Raw genomic sequence first — 18968 nt, 5'->3', positions numbered from 1 at the left:
TAGATCCAACTTTATACACGATCCATATACAAAAGTCCATATACAAAGTCCATATATGGACCATGTAGCCTGAACTCCCAAAGTCAACATCGATTTGACATTGCGTCAATTGTAAAGCCTCACTTGTGCTACTAAGCTGCTCCTATTTTATTTTGCTCATAAAGCTTCCTCTATGATAAAGCCAAATTAATAAATACTAATAATTATGCATAAAATAAAATACAAGCTTTCTCATAAGAGGTCCTTTGTGAGCGAAATAAAATAGGAGCAAAGCGATTTGTAATGTTTTATAAAATTTTGAATTTTTTGAGAAATGTCCGTGTTTGCTCTAACTTCCGCAAATTTTGAGATATCGAGCTATTTATAATTCTATTAAAGTCGAGTGTCAATGGCGCGATTTTTTACGCTCAAGCCGCGCGATTGCAGCCGCGCGTCGTTGATTATCCGCACAAAATTACCTTTTTTAAAAAAAGGTAAAAAAAGGCGCCAAGTACACGTATAGTAGTGTATATGTTGTTACCTAAAAAAAAAAAGAAAGTGGTAGTATTATACCTCGAAAAAACCTAAGTAACAAGTGGTAGATCTTTATATCTCGAAAAATCTCGAAAAAATCTAAGCAGTAGTATCTTTATTTCCGAAAAATTATAACCCAAGTGATACACGTCACAAAATTATGTTACCTTATCAAAAAGAAGAGTCGCGCTTCAAGTGATCTATTACAATTACAAAAAAGAAATGATATCTCTTTAAGTTAGAGCGCCAATTACAGAGAGAACATGTATATTGCCTCAAAAAATAATTGTTGCACTACATTGAAAAATCTTTACATTGTGTCAATTAGAAAAGAATGTATAATAACAATTTTATAAGATTAAAAAATTTTATTTAAATTTAACAAGGGAATACAAGATATTTAAATACAAAGTTATTTACATGTGTATTTTTTAATGGCCACAAAGAATTACAGAAGTAACAGTAGAAAATAAAAATATTTTATTAAAATACATAAATTTTTCTTGTAAAAAAACTTGGCGCTGCTAGACCTCGAAATTTTAAATAAATAAATAAACTTATTCTATACTTAATTATAAGCCGCATTATCCGCCGTCCGCGTCGTCACGCACACCCATATCACTCACTCCCACATCCACGCTGATAATCATTTAATATTACTCCCATTGTATTCTTCTCTGAATTATTTTTATTTATTGTTGTTTTTATTTATTTAAAAGGTCTAGCAGCGCCAAGTTTTTTTACAAGAAAAATTTATGTATTTTAATAAAATATTTTTATTTTGTACTGTTACTTCTGTAATTCTTTGTGGCCATTAAAAAATACACATGTAAATAACTTTGTATTTAAATATCTTGTATTCCCTTGTTAAATTTAAATAAAATTTTTTAATCTTATAAAATTGTTATTATACATTCTTTTCTAATTGACACAATGTAAAGATTTTTCAATGTAGTGCAACAATTATTTTTTGAGGCAATATACATGTTCTCTCTGTAATTGGCGCTCTAACTTAAAGAGATATCATTTCTTTTTTGTAATTGTAATAGATCACTTGAAGCGCGACTCTTCTTTTTGATAAGGTAACATAATTTTGTGACGTGTATCACTTGGGTTATAATTTTTCGGAAATAAAGATACTACTGCTTAGATTTTTTCGAGATTTTTCGAGATATAAAGATCTACCACTTGTTACTTAGGTTTTTTCGAGGTATAATACTACCATTTTCTTTTTTTTTTTTAGGTAACAACATATACACTACTATACGTGTACTTGGCGCCTTTTTTTACTTTTTTTTAAAAAAGGTAATTTTGTGCGTTTTGAAATACGCGCGCGATATCGAAACTGGCGATACCTGCGCCGCCAGCGTCGAAAAAGTGAAAGGGACGTTTCTCTGATAATCATAATAATATTGAATGAGAGCGTTAGGAGGAGGAGTATCTTAAAAATAAATTTTCACATTTGGACTTTGCGTCGCAATATCTCCGCTCGTAAGGCACGTAGCGGAATATTATGAGAGAAACCCCCCCCTAATTGGACCCCAAGCTATCGATCAAGCCTACTTAGAACTTGATTCGTTCACTCGTTATCGAGATCTCAACATCTCGGGTACTCGCAACCCGTCGCGTCGCGTAAAAGAATCACGGTCGGTCTCGCTCCGCGTGTACTTGGCGCGAGACACTACCGTGTCTCTTGATTATCTGCATATGTATATAAGTGACACTGAGGAATCGCGTTAGTCTCATCAAGTGTAGTAAGAAACTGTAGTAAGAGCAACACGATGTTTTCGCATCGAGGATTATAGTGAATAAACTTTTCTGACATATGTTTTACATTGTTTAATATTTTTATGAGTTTTTAACTCCTGGAATTAGAACTTTTTAATGATAAAGCCATATGTCATCAGCGTTAGACAGAAATTTTGTAAAAATTAATACGTAATAAAACGTTATTCTTTTTCTGCATTTTACTTTTCCTTTGATTCGATTTTTATACTAATAAAATAATATTTCATAGTAAATGCATAAATATGTAATCTCTCTCTCTCTCTCTCTCTCTCTCTCTCTCTCTCTCTCTCTCTCTCTCTCTCTCTCTCTCTCTCTCTCTCTCTCTCTCTCTCTCTCTCTCTCTCTCTCTCTCCCTCCATTAATTTTAAATAAATAAATAATTCAGGGCACAAATTTTTGCCATATCGAATATCTGTTCAAGAACAATCTGCATAAAGTTTCCTTAATCATTCTTTTTCAGTTCTTAGCAGTGCCAATCTCGTTAGCAATAAGTATCGCACTTGCCGACGTCCTGGTTCAACACGGTTGTGAACATCAGTACGCAAGAAAGTATGCAAATTATAAATTTGCACGTTGCTTAATTATTTAGGGAAACCTATTTTTTATGCATAATTATTATTAATTTGGCTTTTCCTCATAGAGGAAGCTTTATGAGCGAAATAAAATGTTGATTAAGCAACGTGCAAATTTATAATTTGTACATTTAAAAATTATAAGGAAGCAATGTGCAAGTTTCTACTTGCACACTTTTTTTATTGTGATAATCTTTATTGCGACTATAATATTTGTTATACTATTACAATAGTTTTTTATTTCTATATATTTTAAAATAAATTTTTAAATATATAAAAATTTCTTTTATTAATAAAATTAGGAAATAATAAATTAGTGGCACAAATGGAGTTTTACAATCGACACAATGTCGACGGCAAACATCGCCATAATGAGCGTCGTACCGTCAAGTTGGCGACAACATTGCTCGTAGTTGAACTCTTTTCTACACCACACAAGAGGTAGAGTTTAATAAGGCGCGTTCTTTTTAACGTGGTATCTCTATTAAATTTAATCCACGGTTGTTATTTTCTACGAACATGGCGGTTCGGTTTCCTCTTACTTGACTATTTCAATAAATCAATTACATTTATATCTATTATATTTATATCTATTTATATATTTTCCGTGTTATTATTATTAAAGAATTTTACATTAAATTGTGATCTATTTTAATTCGTAGCCAACGTTTCGACCTACTTGGTCTTCTTTAGGGTAACTGTTACATTCAAGTTAATAAAATTAACGTCTATTGGAGCTCATATAAGCAAATTATATACAATAACATTAAATTTTGATAGTCATCGTCGGTAATATGCGTCACGCAAGCATGTTCAAAATCGTGCTCAAATTAGCGCTGTCATCAAGCACACATTAAAAAGTTACCGATTACATTATCGCGGTTGACAAATTCTCGGCCAACAAATTACGGCCACAACAATATAACCAATCGAATAAAGATTTTGTATGATACTGAACAAAATGTCGTGGGACATCGCTACGTCAAAATTATAAAATACAGGTTGTCTCCAATTTTTAAACAAACCCCTAGCCATTACAAATTGGCACGTTTTAAAAGGCCCATAAATTTTCTGTTTGCTTTCTTTCCAAGTCTAATTTATTCGAAATATATATCTCGTCAAAGGTAAGAACAGTTAATTTTTCCGTGATTGACAAATTACGTCCTATACTCGACATAATGTTGAAAACATCATGTAAAATTCCAGGCCAAACGCTGAACCGATCAATCCAATTTTGCAGCGTTGATGCACACGGTAATGGAAATTTTTTTACATTTCTTAAATACCTGTAAGCTTTTGGACTTAATGCTCTTAATGAAATGGCTGATGTAATATCTTCAGCTGACCATTTGACATGACTCCTTGTCGATGACATTACCATTTTAATCTGGCCAGGTGTAAATACCTTACGCAGAGCATCAATGGCTATTGTTTCCGCCTCTTTATGCCTATTCTTTGCCATTTTTTCAACTTCTGTTTGCAACTGTGTAACTTGTATACTTAAACTTTGATTATTTTCTTCTAAGAATTCTTTTTCTTCTAAAAAATTTTTATTTTTGTTTAGGAGTTCTTGGTTCCGTTTCTCTGCATTTCTTAATTGCATCAATAACGTTTCGACATCAACATTTGCATTATTGCCAGTCTCTTGCATTCTGTAAAATACATAATACTTTTCATAACAATACATACTAACAAATTAAATATGATTCGAACCTATTAAATAATAATTTCAAAGAAACATTTAATTACATACATCTCTTGTTGCACCGTTTTATTTTGCTCTTCCATACTTTGTATAGCTGCTTTATTTATATTTTTTGCAACTTCTTCCATATCTTGTGTTTTGTTTGTTTCCACATTTATTACAATTTCTTCCTGCGATAAACGCTGTTTCTGTTGTGCGTATTGCACAAGTTCTGTGTATGTTGGAACAAATGACTTAACTCTGAAAGAATATTATAAGGCATTAATTTCATTTGTACATTTATATATATAGATACACACATGTTAAAATACTCACGGTACTTTAATTTTTTTGTTGTCTTCTTTGCTCTGCGACATATCTTTTCGCTTTTTTTCTAGATTTAATGTTGGAACAGATCCCTGTTTCAACCTTAAAACTTCTTTAGCTGGTTTATTTTGTAATCGTGGTTTTGTCTTCTCAAGCACCAAACAATTTTCATCAAAATGGATTGCGCATATCCTTGCTGTAAGCATATTATATCATAATATAACACATGCAATAATGACATTGTATTGAGTTGGAAGTTAAAACATTAACTTAATTATCATTTTCTTTACATTAACTTACCCGAATCAACTTTCATATCCGTTTCTTTTCTTTGGCAGGCATTAAGCCATTGCTGACGAATAGATGTTTCTTTAGGAAAAGTAAAATACTTAATTCCTTTCGTCCCATTATGATTCGTACGATTCTTACAATTTTTTACACAGCACGTTGGCATAGCTTCTCCGCAAAAATAGAATATCTAATATCACACAATGTAACCTTTAACTGTACATACTTCACAATACTGGGAGCAGGAGCCATATTGCTTTTGGCATCTTGGATAAAGTTCTGATTGGTCAAAGAAAATGACGACTGCGCATCCTCGAAACTGTTACACCTGTCTTCTAACACCATGAGTGGCTACGCGAATGATTAGTAACACCAAGGTTCGTGGCAGTCCGTGGTTCGAATCATCCGACCCGGCCTTCGTCCCATATATACTCTGCTAAGAGATTTTTTCTGATTAAGATCCTTATGGATTAATGGTCTGCACGATTGGGAATCGGAAAGGATTCACAATCTGCAAGGCTTAAGATTCGTAAAGGATCAAAAAGATCAAGGTATTTTAAGTGTATCATGGTGGCAGTGTGAATGAATAACTGGGTTTACATTGCTTGTGTTAATTACCTTAGGGTACAAGGCACCTTATTTCCTCAGCCGAGGAATGTAACAGATAAAACCCCCTCTCGAGATCGAGACTACTGTACTGTGCTCGAGAGCACTCGAGAGACACGGTAAGTACGAAGTACGCGCGGAGCGAGACCGACCGTGACTCTTTACGCGACGCGACGATTAATTACTATTATACTTATTTTATTTACTGTTTATTATTACGTTTACGAGAGTGTTTATACATACAGGTTATAACCTATTTACTGTTTACTACGTTTACGTGAGTGTTTATACATACAGGTTATAACCTATTATATTATTTTTTATTTTTATATTGACGGCAAAGAGCTGAGGATACTGAGATCAAGGAGCCTGTTCACACGAAGCGTTTCTGCCGCGCGATTGCGGCCGCGCGTGAATAACGTTTGCACGAGCCGCACGCGCGTACGCGAAACGGCAGTAACACCATATAATTGTGCCGGCGATATACTGAATTTGAATTGCTTCGTGCTCTTATCTGGAGATTTCGTATCCCTACATCATGTTACCATTGCACCGCTGCCGGAACAGAAGGTTCTCTACGCTTGGCAGAAAGTGACGACTGACACGTTCGATCACGACTTCGTTGATCGCAGAAGAGCTGGACTCGAGGTACGTTTCCGATTTGCAATTAAGATAAATATCGTGCGATGAATGTTGTACCCAATTATAACCTCAAATAAAGTTGTGCACGTTGCTAGTAACGCTGTCTAAAAATTTGCGTGAAAGATGATATATAATCATATTAACATATTACATAATTTTTAGACGTAGCTGTGATGAAAGAGAATTAGATGGTGACTTAATTTTGGGAGATATAGGTCAATGATTGCCATTTAAAACTGGTACGTTTGATGGGGCTGTCAGTATTTCTGCGCTTCAGTGGTTGTGCTATGCAAGCAAAACTGCACAATCCTACAAAACGTTTATATCGTTTCTTCTCAACGTTGTATGCATGCCTGTCAAGAAGCGCAAGAGCAGTGTTACAATTCTATCCAGAGAACGGTGAACAGGTTGAATTAATCACGGCACAAGCCACAAAAGCTGGCTTTATATATAACATGATTTTGCAACATTTTGTTATATCGTGATATAACGAAACAGTTACTCAACTTATTTATATTAAGAACAAGGTATATATATATATGTTTATTATCTCTATATAGAATAGAATTTAAATATTAAATAATATATATAAAATATATATATAAAATAGATAAGTAATATCAAATTTTTATTATTACATTGGATTAGTATAGCGTCTACATTATCACAAGACAGCTTGCTGTGTTCTTAAGAAATTTGACGTTATTCCTATTTCTTATACATCTTATACTTTTAACTACACGATCTCCATAAATAGATACCAAAAATAATACTTTATATTATTACAGATAGAAATAAATAAAAATATACAGGAACTCGGTATGGATGAGAGGGAAGTGTATGAATTGTCATCTAGAGAGGTAATTTTTCTCTTCAAATATGATATTATTGGAATCATATTCACATACATACATACAGAAACATAAGAATTTAATTGATTATACATAATGATCCTTGAAGTTATTTTCTTTAATCAACCGAATTACAATATAGCATAGGTATATAGTTCTATAAAATTACGTAACAATTTTTTTGTTAAATAAATTTCTTATTCTTAAGTAATATTATATTCTTGTGATTGTACAAAATACAATATTTATTTTATCAACAATGTATTTTTAACACATAGATTGTACAAAATACAATATTTGTTTTATCAACAACGTATAAAACCGATAATGCTTTTAGATTTATTATTGAATTTTCAAGCCGTCTCTCTTTCTTTTTTCTTTATTGATTCTTTCAAACATATTCTCTTACATCATCGTTATTCAAATGATTAATGATGTTGCATTGTAAAACAAATTGCTTGTTTCTTTAACCGCAACTGATGAAGATTTTAATATATTTATTGATAATTTCCAGAACGGTGCGAGAATTGTATTTGCTACTGATGATTATTTCGGTGTGGCCAAAAATTTACTTAAGGTAAGTGGTGTTGATAGCAAGAAGTATGCGCACAATATTAATATATTCATTATTGTTTATTTTTTATTTTAGGAAGAAGAACCTGTGCAACAGGAGGGCTTTACGAATTTTGGTAAACGAATTATGGACGGATGGGTAACCAAAAGTAGACACGAAAAAAAACTTGATTTTGCGATTATCGAGTTCGCAGCTGACGTTAAAATAGATTTTATTTGCATAGACACGGCTTTTTTTTCAAACAATTTTCCGATCCAGTTTTTCATACAAAGCGCTAGGAGAGGTTGTTTATTTGAGATAACTTTTTAGAATTTCATGTATTTAGAGAAATTGATATTAATTTCTACATATTACAATTAATTTATTACGCAGCTATACCTGTTCATATTCAAAACCGGACTGATAGATTAAGCCAAAACGCTACCTTGCCTGAGATGAAACGTATCAATCAAATTTATTCAGAGGTAGGCATCTAAAAAATACAACTATATTATAAAATCTGTATTATTGAAATTTTTATTTTTTTGCAATTTTAATTTTTATGAAGTTAACTTCTAAATTAATGTCTGTGTGTGTGTGTGTGTGTGTGTGTGTGTGTGTGTGTGTGTGTGTGTGTGTGTTTAATTGAAAATATTGAATATAAATGAAGAAACACATTTAAATTATTTTTACAATTTAATTATTTTATTCTGTTATTTATATATATATATATATATATATATATATTTCTACAATCTATCACCTTTGCAGTTTGCAATATTCTAGCAGTTTATTTTCAAAACTGATCTTTACAAGATAAGTAACTTCTTCTACGTATAAAAAATGCGTTCCCTTTGCTTTGTTTTCGTCGCATATGATAAATGCATTTTCAGGCCTGGCCAGATTTGCTCACGACGACAAATCTATAACCCGGTTATCCGTCAGTTAGTAAAAAATTCTTTGTCAAATGTAATACGAATTAGCCAAGTGTTACTCATTTGCGGCTCAACATCTTCCCCAACGGTGGTGTCGCCAGACTACGCGTTTATGGAAAGACAGTGCATGGACTTTACCAGCAACCCGACTCTGTGCGATTCGATCTGATCTCCAGGATTTATAATGATCGTTATGTATCCTACAGTAGCAAACACTCCGGGCATCCCAATAACTTACTGAAATCTGGAAAGCCCCATAAACTCGGATGATGGATGGGTAACTGCGAAAAATATGCCAAATATGAAAAATATACCACTCATGGCACAACAATCTGAACAATCCGTAGTGGGAAAGGCTAGAGATGATGTGGTACGCAAGATAAAATGCACTAATCGTAAAATTATAACAAATGGTCTGAAAATTATCTTCTTTCAGTACTTCGTACAATGTATGTACATTAATTTTAACGTGTTTGTTACATTGCATAGAATAATTATTTCCCCAAAATATTATCTTTTTCTAATATTTTTGTGCCATCACACACACACACACACACACAAAATAGTAGTAATTACAAAATAATTTATTATCAATTTTTGATTCAGGAATGGGCTATATTTATGTTGGGGCATATTGGTAAAGTCCATTACGTTATAATCGATACCACATATGTTAAAGGAAATGCTCCAAGCTTTGTACATGTCGAGGGATTATCATTTCCTGCAATGACTTGGCTGACTCTTATACCAGAAACCAAGGTAAAGTTCGATTGAATTTTTGCATTTAGGACTTACTTAATTTATGAAATTACACTGTTATTCTTTATTCAGAAGTTATAGCCAAAAAATGAAAATTTGGTCAATTTTTTTGAAGGGTGATTTTACCTTTTAAACACTTGCTTGCTAATAAAAAATACATATCGAATATTTCAACTCTCTACGAAGCTATCAAGTTTCATTAAAATTGAGAGAAAGACGCCTGGGAGTTTTTTCTTGATTTGTCCTCTTTGCTTCGATTGTTCACTTTTTTTATTTGTTGTCTTGTATTATTTCAATAAAATCACTTTATAAAAATAATGTATTTTTTTTGCAAGTGCAGAAAATTTACTAACAAATGCATTAACGTGAGTAGGAATTCTAATTAGAGGGATATTTCTTATAATTCGTATAATTTTTATACAGGTAATAGAGGGCACTGAGCAAATTATTCTTACGTTAGAAAATAAAGATATGTTTGTGACTGAAGTAAAACTAACAATTAAGCCGAGCGCCAGTATAAACAGATTTCGAGCTTTTGGAACATGTCTATTTCATGAGACTGGACAATCTTGTGCAAATTGACGATGGTGCTTTTCAGACAATCGCGTTCATCAAGACGAGAAGATACTTGTTATTGATACTTCAATGATCAACTTTTTTCATTTCTTGAGCGAGATAAACTTTGAAAAAAAAATATTATTTTTTGTTCATTTGCTATGACGATTAGCGTTTTACTGATATTACATATGTTAAAAAAGTTTACGAAAGAATCACTCGCTACAGGCTTATTAAACTCGCTTTCGCGGGCATTTCGCCGCGCGGAGATTTTGACGATGGATAACGAAGAAAGCTGATGCCCATCACTATTATAAATGTGAACCATGACAATCGTTTCCCAATGATGTGAAACGTTATAAGGCTCATTTGCACTTTATACAACTCAATCGTGCCTGAACATTGTATAATGTAACAATTATAAACGATATCAATTGCGTTATGTCGCATCTGATTGAATAATTTCATAAATAATCAATTTTGCATTTTTCCCAAGAAACATCGAATTTTTTAAACTTGAAATAAATTTTTTTTTTTATAACATATGTCTATTTTATTTTGTCAAATATAAGAATGTCGTGTCAGTTAAGCTGGAACATATCAGGTAGATGCTACGAGAGTTAAAATTAAAACTCTCAATAATATATGCGATAAATCTGCAGAAAATTTTACATAGCACGAATTAACTCTACTTTGACATATACTGTAGAGAAAAATTGAAAAATTGAAAAATTTTACAATTTATTCATTAGTAAGTTTGTCGGAGAACAACGTTGATAAGCAATTTTGCCACTTATTACGTGATGTTGTATTAAAAAGTTTATTTTCGTCTTTGATGATTATTAGCTAGAAACTCGTATATAGTCGCATATTTGGCTTGGAAGCCAAAGATTAACTGCAATCATGCGTCTAGTAAAATATACCGAGAACACAAATATAACAAAAAAATGTAAAGACGTCTTATCTCTTAAAATTTTTGAGTGCAGTAAGATAATATGCGGCGAGAAAATATCACTCTAAAATGTTCTACATAACTCTCGCTACTTTTATCATAGGTATATCTTTAACTTGAAATATTTTTGGAACTATATATAAGAATGCCGCTTAGTTCAAAAAACGTTTTAATAAATAATTAACCTTTTATAACATATGCCAAGGTTACACAGCTGTGTAAGTATTTCTGTAGATTTATCTGATCATTCTGATGTAGATTATTATTATACAATGCGTAATATTACAAAAAGGCGTGATATCTGTACAAAATTACCTTTATTAAAAAAAAGGTAAAGAAAGGCGCCAAGTACACGCATAGTAGTGTATATGTTGTTACCTCGAAAAAAAAAACAGTGGTAGTATTATACCTCAAAAAAATATAAGTAACAAGTGGTAGACGTAATTTTTGTATTTCGAAAAATCTCGAAAAAACCTAAGCAGTAGTATCTTTACCTCGAAAAAACCGAAGTAACAACTGGTAGACGTAATCTTTGTATGTATCTCAAAAAATCTCGAAAAAACCTAAGCAGTAGTATCTTTACCTCGAAAAAACCGAAGTAACAAGTGGTAGACGTAATCTTTGTATCTCGAAAAATCTCGAAAAAAACTAAACAGTAGTATTTTAAACGTGACGAAGATGATGGCAAAGGAAAGTGGGAAACCATTAAAAGTGACGTGGCTATTCCTTTCGAGAAACCGAAGATGTTCGCTAAGGACGCAGAAATTAATATTGGTGCGGTGTTGAAGAAACTTTCTGTCGGTATGTATCATGTTACGTGCTGGGAGTTAATAGCTTTCATCAGATGTAATGTAGCAACGTTATTAGCGATTTGCGATTGGCGACAATGCAACGTAGTTGCTCAGCCACTGTACCGTGAACTAGACCTTCTTTAGGCTTATTGCTCTGTTGTATACGAAGAGGACGAGACCGATGTTCTCTTTGGCTTTTAGGTCCTTGCGATCTGTTGTTAAATATGAATTTCTTACAGTAATAATGTATAGATATTTACATTATTTTGTCGTAATTATTTAACATACGTTTGGTTTCTCCCGCTGGAACCGAAGATGTATAACGTATGTCTATAATTAAGTGCATACATAATACAATTGAACAAAATATTAAAAAATTGAATATTTTCTTATTAATGTAAATATCTACATTATTACTGCAACGAATTCATGTTTAACAACAGTTCGCAGGGACCTAAAGGCCAAAGAGAACATCGGTCTCGTCCTCCTCGTATGCAGCAGAGCAATATAAGCCTAAAAAAGCTCTGGTTAACGGTACAGTGGCTGAGCAACTACGTTGCGTTGTTCATTTTCATTGGTCATATGAAGTTCGCACACGTCAAGCTTGACATCCTAAAGGTCACACTGCATTCTGAAAACGATACCGTGCAGGTTTGTTAGCGTATACGTGGTGTCACAGGCTGGAAGGTATTTTCTATGTTTTGGAAGTAAAATTTGGAAAATACAACATGCCATAATAAGCTCTAATCAGGAAATGTAAGTGTAATTAGTGCTATAAACATTCCGTTTAATAGTAATATAAAATTGTTCTTATAAACATTAATTATAATTAATTCAAGTTGTCTATTATTAGAAAAAAAAATTGATTTTTAGAATTTTTAAATAGATTTTTAAAAAGATAAAATAATTTAGATTTTCTAAAATTAATTGTGCTTATGCTATCGGAGAAGAAACACTTATTATAAAATTGATTATAATACCAAGACAATTATATATAACGATTTCAGATGGTACGACGGCATTTTATTTTTTAAGTTAATGCTGAATGGAAAAGTCTATAAGCATATTGCGGACAAGGTGATGCCTAATCAGGATACAGCTACGAAAAAGAAAGATATGCGCATGGCAGGGAAATTAGCGCTATTCACAAGCTTTGTAAGCATATTTAATAACAACGAGGATTCTTTGAATTGAACTCTGTCTTAAAATAGCATCAATTGAAGTGAATTCACTGCTGAGTGTAGAAATTATACGATTTTATGCGTCACAACGAATAAAACAACAGGAATGCTTTTTCCAGTCGATGGTTTTGAATGTTGCTAACGTATCTATTTCATGGCAAATGCATCATTATGAATTTATAGTAAATGAGAGATATGTGAATTAAAAAGATGTGTACATTGCCCAAACAGTATCTTTGTATGATTACAAACTATCTTCATCTAATTTTTTAGTGACAATATCCGAATAATTTGCGTTAGTATTTCTTTGTAAAAAAAATATGACGATTATATTACAGTACATCTGATGATTTTAACATAATTATAGAGGTAAAGTGTGTAAATTGTTATCGTTTCATCCAAATGTAGCTTTTATAGTATCATTTATTGTATCGATACCTTAAGCTGTTTATAAAAAAGTAAAAAGTATTTTAACCCGTTGTGGGTTAAAATACTGTGTCACACCTCCTAAAAATAACGTAATGGTCCGTAATGGTCACATAGGGTCTAATGGACCCCACGCAGAAAAACAGTTGCCATTTGCGTTCTTTTTGATGTATCGACTCAAACCTTAAACTGGAATTTAGTTTAAGACTTCCTCTTTATAATTCAATAATGTTTTTCTCCTTTCTAAAATTTTTTTATGTTGAAAAAATGCGAGAAAAAAAATTTTCGAAAAATTTGCCTTTTTTTACAAAAATATTCATCAAAATTTCAATTTTTGAGATAGAGCAAAAAACCTTCCTGCGTTTTACTCTCGAAATAGTATACTTTTAAGAAAAAAATAGTATTATAACGTGCTTTGAAAAAAGTATATTTATTTTACAGTTTGAAGTTGTCAATTTTCATGAAACTCGTAAAATTAGATAGGTCAGCTTTGAACGTGTAAAATAAAGTGAAAAACTGTTTTTATGAGAAAAACTGTATATTATAGAGTCAGTATTACTGTATAGAGTCAGCAGTCGTTCGAGATCGCAGATAATATATGACATTTGTATAAACGTTATAACCTATTATTTTGTGGCAAAAAAAAATGACAGTACGTGCACTAATACTTACGTTGTCAATCACACTTTAACGAAAAAAAAAAAAATTTTTTAGCACACGTTTTTTTTCGATTTTGCCACACTGTGGTCACACGGGGTCTGCTGGACCCCCCAAAAAAAACCGTCCGTACAAATTGATGTCTACAGACGCACAGGCGCCCTGCTGACTTTCGAAAAGTCTTGAAACTTATTGTAGTACCTTCAAACAACAACAGATGCTGCCATAAGTTCCATGCTAAACCGTCTCTTCGAAGATACGTAGGCGCAAAGTTAGCCTGGGGTCCACTAGACCCCATGTGACCACAACGGGTTAAGACGAGAGAAAGATATAAAGATAGAAAAAGAGAAAGAAGGAGAGAAGAAAAGGAACAATATAGAGAAATGTATAATATATTATAAAAATATTTATTATATTGCAAATATATTTTTAAATGTATATATTAGTTAACTTCTTTATATACACTACCCCTCACACACACATTAATTTCAATATACAGGGTGTATCATTTTAAATGAATAACAGATTCGTTGATTTCTCTGTAAAAGATGAACATCATAATACATGTTTTGCACAGAATTAATACACTTGCTGTTATAAACATTTCATTTGCATGCATTACATTTTTATATAAATAATATGTAAAAATGCAATGCAAGTGTTGAAAGTGTTTATAACAGCAAATGTATTCATTTCTGTATAAAACACACGTATCATGTCCATCCTTTACAGAGAAATTAACAATTATAGGGGTATATTGAAATTAATGAGCGGTAGTGTATACGTTCAAAAATTCATGGGTTTTATATCTCGTGCTTAAGTTACGAAAGTTACAGAAAATAAAGAAGAGAAAAAGAAGAAGAAGGAGATAAAAGAGTTGAGAGGAAGACTGGAGAGTATAGAGAGGGAGACAGATGGAAGGAACGAAGGGAGGGCAGGGAGAAGTGAAAGAGGAAGGAAAATACGAAAAAGAGATAAAGCAATGGAAGCGTAGGTAAGAGAGCTAGAAAGGTGGAGAGAGTTAGAAGAGAGAGACGGAAGAAGGAACAATGTAGTAGTGAAAGGGGTGGAGGTAGAAGAGTGAAGGCAAAAGAAAACGGTAGAGAAGCTATGGCTAGAGATGGGGGAGGAGGGAGGATAAAAGAGGTAAAAGAGATAGGAAAAAAGACGGAGAAAGAGAAGATAATTTTAGTTAGGTTAAAATATAGAGTAAGGAAAAGAGAGGTAATGCAGAAGAAGAACGTGTTGAAAGGGAGGATGGAAAGAATAGAGAATGACATGACCTTGAAGGAAAGAAAAATGCAATGAAGCTTAGAGAGGATAGCTGAGAAGGAGAGAAAGAATAGGAGGAAAGCCTAGATAAAGTACGGAAAGATTTCGATAAAGGGGATGTGGTGGAGTTGGGATGAGGAAAAAAAAGTCATGACAGATGGAAGAGGAAATGAGAGAGAGAGGAGCAAAAAAAAGGGGGGGGAGAAAAAGGAACAGAAGAGAAGGAAAAAAGTAGAAGAGAGGCAGACGGAAAAATGAAATAGAAAGGTAGTGAGGAGGGAGGAGAAACGATGGGAGGGGAGGGAGAGTTAGGGAAAAAGAGAGTGTGGTGAGGCTAAGGGGAAGAAGGAAAGGTGTCAGACAGAGTAAAGTGTGGAATGTAAAAAAGAGTGAAAAAGAGGAAAAAGAAGGGGAGGGGGAAGAAATGAATATAGAAGAGAGGAAGAGGGGAAGGGACAGCAAGGAAGTTTAAACATAGGCTTTTGGAATGTAGCGGGAGTGAAGGGAAAACAGGAAGGGTTTGGGAAAGGATAAAAAAGTGGGATGTCGTGGGGTTTGTAGAAACGTGACTGAAACAGGAGGAATGGGAGAAGATGAAGAATAGCGTGCCAAAGGAATTCAACTGGAGGATACAGGGTGCAAAGAAAGAAAGATTTGAAAGATGAGGAAGAGCAATAGGTGGGATAGAAGGAATAGAAGAAGATTGGATAAAGTACGATAAAATTTGGATAGAGGGGAAGTGGTGGAGTTGGGATGAGGAAAAAAGTCCTGACAGATGGGAAAGGAAATGAGAAAGAAGAACAAGAAAAAGAGGGGGAGAAAAAAAACAGAGAAAGAGAGAAAGAGTGGAAAAGAGGGAAACGGAAAAATAAAATGTAAAGGTAGTGGGGAGGGAGGAAAAACGATGGGAAAGGAGGGTAGAGAAAAGAGGGAGGAGAGGGAGAGTAGAAAAAAAGGGAGTGTGGTGAGGGTTGTGGGAGGGGGAAAAGAAATCAAAGAGGGTAAAGTGGGGAAAGTAAAAATGAGTGAAAAAGAGGAAAAAGAGGGGAGAAGAAGAGAAGAAAGAAGAAAGGAAGGAAAAAACAGGAAGAAATCCTAAAGATAGGCTTTTGGAATGTAGCGGGAATGAAGGGAAAACAGGAAGGGTTTTGGGAACAGATAAAAGAGTGGGATGTCGTGAGGTTAGTGGAGACGTGGCTGGAACAGAAGAAATGGGAGAAGATGAAGAATAAGGTGCCAAAGGAGTTTAACTGGAGTATACAGAGTGTAAAGAAAGAAAGAGTTAGAAGAAAAGGAAGAACAATAGGTGGAATAATGATGGGAGTCAGAAAAGAGTTAGAAGAGGAAGAAGAATGGGTGAAGAAGGAGGGTTTAATGATTAGAGAAGTAAGATGAAAGAAAGAGAATGGAGATTAGCAACAGTTTACGTAAGCGACAACTTGGACAAGGTAATGGGTAAGATAAAATCGGTAAAAGAGGAGGTCAGGAGAGAGGAGAAGTGGATAGTGGGGGCGATTTCAATGCGAGAACAGGGGAGAAAGGAGCGCTGAAAAATGAAGAAGAGGGAGTTGAATGAAAATCGAAAGATAAAATGATAAATAAGTAGGGGAAAGGGCTGATTAGATGGGTGGAAGAGGAAAAGTGGGAAATTATGAACGGAACATAGGAGGGAGATGAGGAGAAGGAGGTGACTTTTACAGGAGGAAAGTGGGAAACAGTGATCAATTACGTAATAAGAGAAAAGCTTGTGAAAGAGTGACAAGATTGGAGGTGGGGTGTAAGCTAGATTCAGATCACCAATCAGTAGCAGTACCGGTAGACAAAAGTTCGATTGTGATTGGTCAATTTCTTACGGGTTTAGAGCTTAAATATTCTTTAAAGCAAGGTTGTAGACCAGCACTTAAGATCTATCCAGACAAACTTGCATAGTTCATAAACATAAGCATAAGAAAATTGATTTGTTTATATACATGTGCATAAGGAAATAGATCAATCCATTTTCATATGCATATGTTTATGTACTTATGCAAGTTTGTCTGGATAGATCCTTAAGCGGGGAGCACACACTTCTGTACAACGCATAATGCGTAAGCATATGAAAATTGATTGATCCATGCACATATGCATAAGGAAATAAACCAATCAGTTTTCTTATGCTTACGCATTATGCGCTGTGCAGAAGTGTGTGCTCCCCGCTTTAGGATCACTAGGTTAACCAGAACTCTATAAGCGCATGTTTTGACATATGCGTACTTGTCGTATATGAAATAATAAATATTTTATAAACATACATGTGATATTGTGACATGTAATTAAAATAAAAGTAATAAACAATTATACAGTAACAAAATGAGAAAACTTGTATTATAAAAATAAATAAAAAAATGTATAAATGTATGGATAAATTATATAATAAGATAATAAGAAATTTATACTGGTATTGTAATAAATTGACGAGTGACGAATTACGTATATTACAAATATGTTACTATGTAATTTTATTATTTTTGTACGAACAACAATATTATAATGAACAGCACAAACCTTAAAAGTTATATTATGTACACACATATATAATGATTAATTATTATTGCTCATTAAATGTAGTTACTCGTACAAAAACAATAAAATTACAAAACATATTTGTAATATAATGTATGAATTGGACTTGGTTAGATGGCGTGTAAGTGAGCGGATGTATGGAAGGATTGTGCGGTGTGATTAAGCGAGTTGTGAGCAGATAGAGAATAGCGAAAGTGAGCGTAGAGTAGTGGATAGGTTGTTTGGAGGGCTCTGAATAAGGGTGAGTGGAGGCGGACCCAGAGGTGGTCGTTTTCTGTACGTATTTTGGCCGGGAAAAGCGAGCGGTAGCCGTTAGGTTATGGCGTCGCGTATCCCGACGAGCGCGGGAAGCGCGGGCGATATCGGTAATAACGGTAGGGCGGGTAAGGTAGGTAGGAGCAAGATCGACAGCAAAGCGGATAGTAAACAACGTAAACTTGAGTTAGGTAAAACAGTGTCATTTAGAGATGAAGAGGAGATGAAACGTGATTTAGGTATATTGAGAGATGAAATAAAGGAAATGAGGGAACAGATATCCAAGGAGGTAGGTAAATTTGAGGAGATAAAAGAAAGTTTTGCACAATACGTAGAGGAAATAAAAGGTAAGGAAGGAAAAAACGAGGAAAGACTAAAGGGAATTGAAAATAAATTGTTTGAATTAGAAAATAGGTTAGAGCGTTGTGAGAGAGGTGAGACGGATATTGGTAGTGAAAGCGAAAGTCAAAGCCAGAGAAGTGTTAGTGAGAGCAGATTTTCTAGAAGGAGCAGAGGGGGAAGTAGCTATGCGAGATCCCTGGTAAGTGAGGGTGGGCTATGTGACATAAAGGTAGGCAAGCTTAAGAGATGGATGAAAGATAAAGAAAAGGAAGATAGAAGGAATAACGTGGTAATTAGAGGGATAAATTTAGAACAAGAAAGAGACTGGAAGGAGTGGGCGCAAAATTTTTTAAGAGATAATTTAGGTGTAAGATGTAAAGTAATAAGTGAGGAAAAGTGGCACGGTTACCGTAGTTAAACTGGAGGAGCAGGACAAAAAAGAAGTGATGATAAATAA

At 33.6% G+C, this 18968-nt stretch overlaps 2 protein-coding genes and 1 long non-coding RNA gene across 7 annotated transcripts in view; 2 read left to right on the top strand and 1 right to left on the bottom strand.

Moving 5' to 3' along the window:
* Positions 1-3032: 3032 nt before the first annotated feature.
* Positions 3033-18968, bottom strand: part of LOC143905768 (uncharacterized) — a 57143-nt gene continuing 41207 nt past the window's right edge. For both annotated transcript variants that reach the window (XM_077421359.1, XM_077421360.1), the window contains 4 exons: positions 5185-5605; positions 4894-5080; positions 4627-4818; positions 3033-4525 (listed from right to left, as the gene is read on the bottom strand). In XM_077421359.1, the coding sequence (XP_077277485.1) occupies positions 3925-4525; positions 4627-4818; positions 4894-5080; positions 5185-5338 (1134 nt within the window). In that variant the 5' untranslated portion in view covers positions 5339-5605 and the 3' untranslated portion in view covers positions 3033-3924. The remainder of the gene's footprint in view (positions 4526-4626; positions 4819-4893; positions 5081-5184; positions 5606-18968) is intronic.
* The window catches only part of LOC143905765 (uncharacterized), a 52128-nt gene continuing 38915 nt past the window's right edge, over positions 5756-18968 (top strand). For 3 of the 4 annotated variants that reach the window (XM_077421354.1, XM_077421356.1, XM_077421357.1), the window contains exons 1-8: positions 5756-5897; positions 6122-6426; positions 6583-6947; positions 7209-7280; positions 7786-7848; positions 7921-8128; positions 8218-8309; positions 9366-9518. In XM_077421354.1, the coding sequence (XP_077277480.1) occupies positions 7242-7280; positions 7786-7848; positions 7921-8128; positions 8218-8309; positions 9366-9518 (555 nt within the window). In that variant the 5' untranslated portion in view covers positions 5756-5897; positions 6122-6426; positions 6583-6947; positions 7209-7241. The other variant, XM_077421355.1, reaches the window with a different exon arrangement.
* Positions 10101-17454, top strand: LOC143905772 (uncharacterized). Its single transcript, XR_013259317.1, has 2 exons — positions 10101-12572; positions 12824-17454. It is a non-coding gene; the product is annotated as an uncharacterized LOC143905772 (long non-coding RNA).

Source organism: Temnothorax americanus, unplaced genomic scaffold, assembly GCF_048541705.1.
Source record: "Temnothorax americanus isolate GAGA-0224 unplaced genomic scaffold, ASM4854170v1 Scaffold67, whole genome shotgun sequence".
In the NCBI taxonomy this organism is placed as follows: Eukaryota; Metazoa; Arthropoda; class Insecta; order Hymenoptera; family Formicidae; genus Temnothorax; species Temnothorax americanus.
This window is presented reverse-complemented; position numbering and strand designations above follow the sequence as displayed.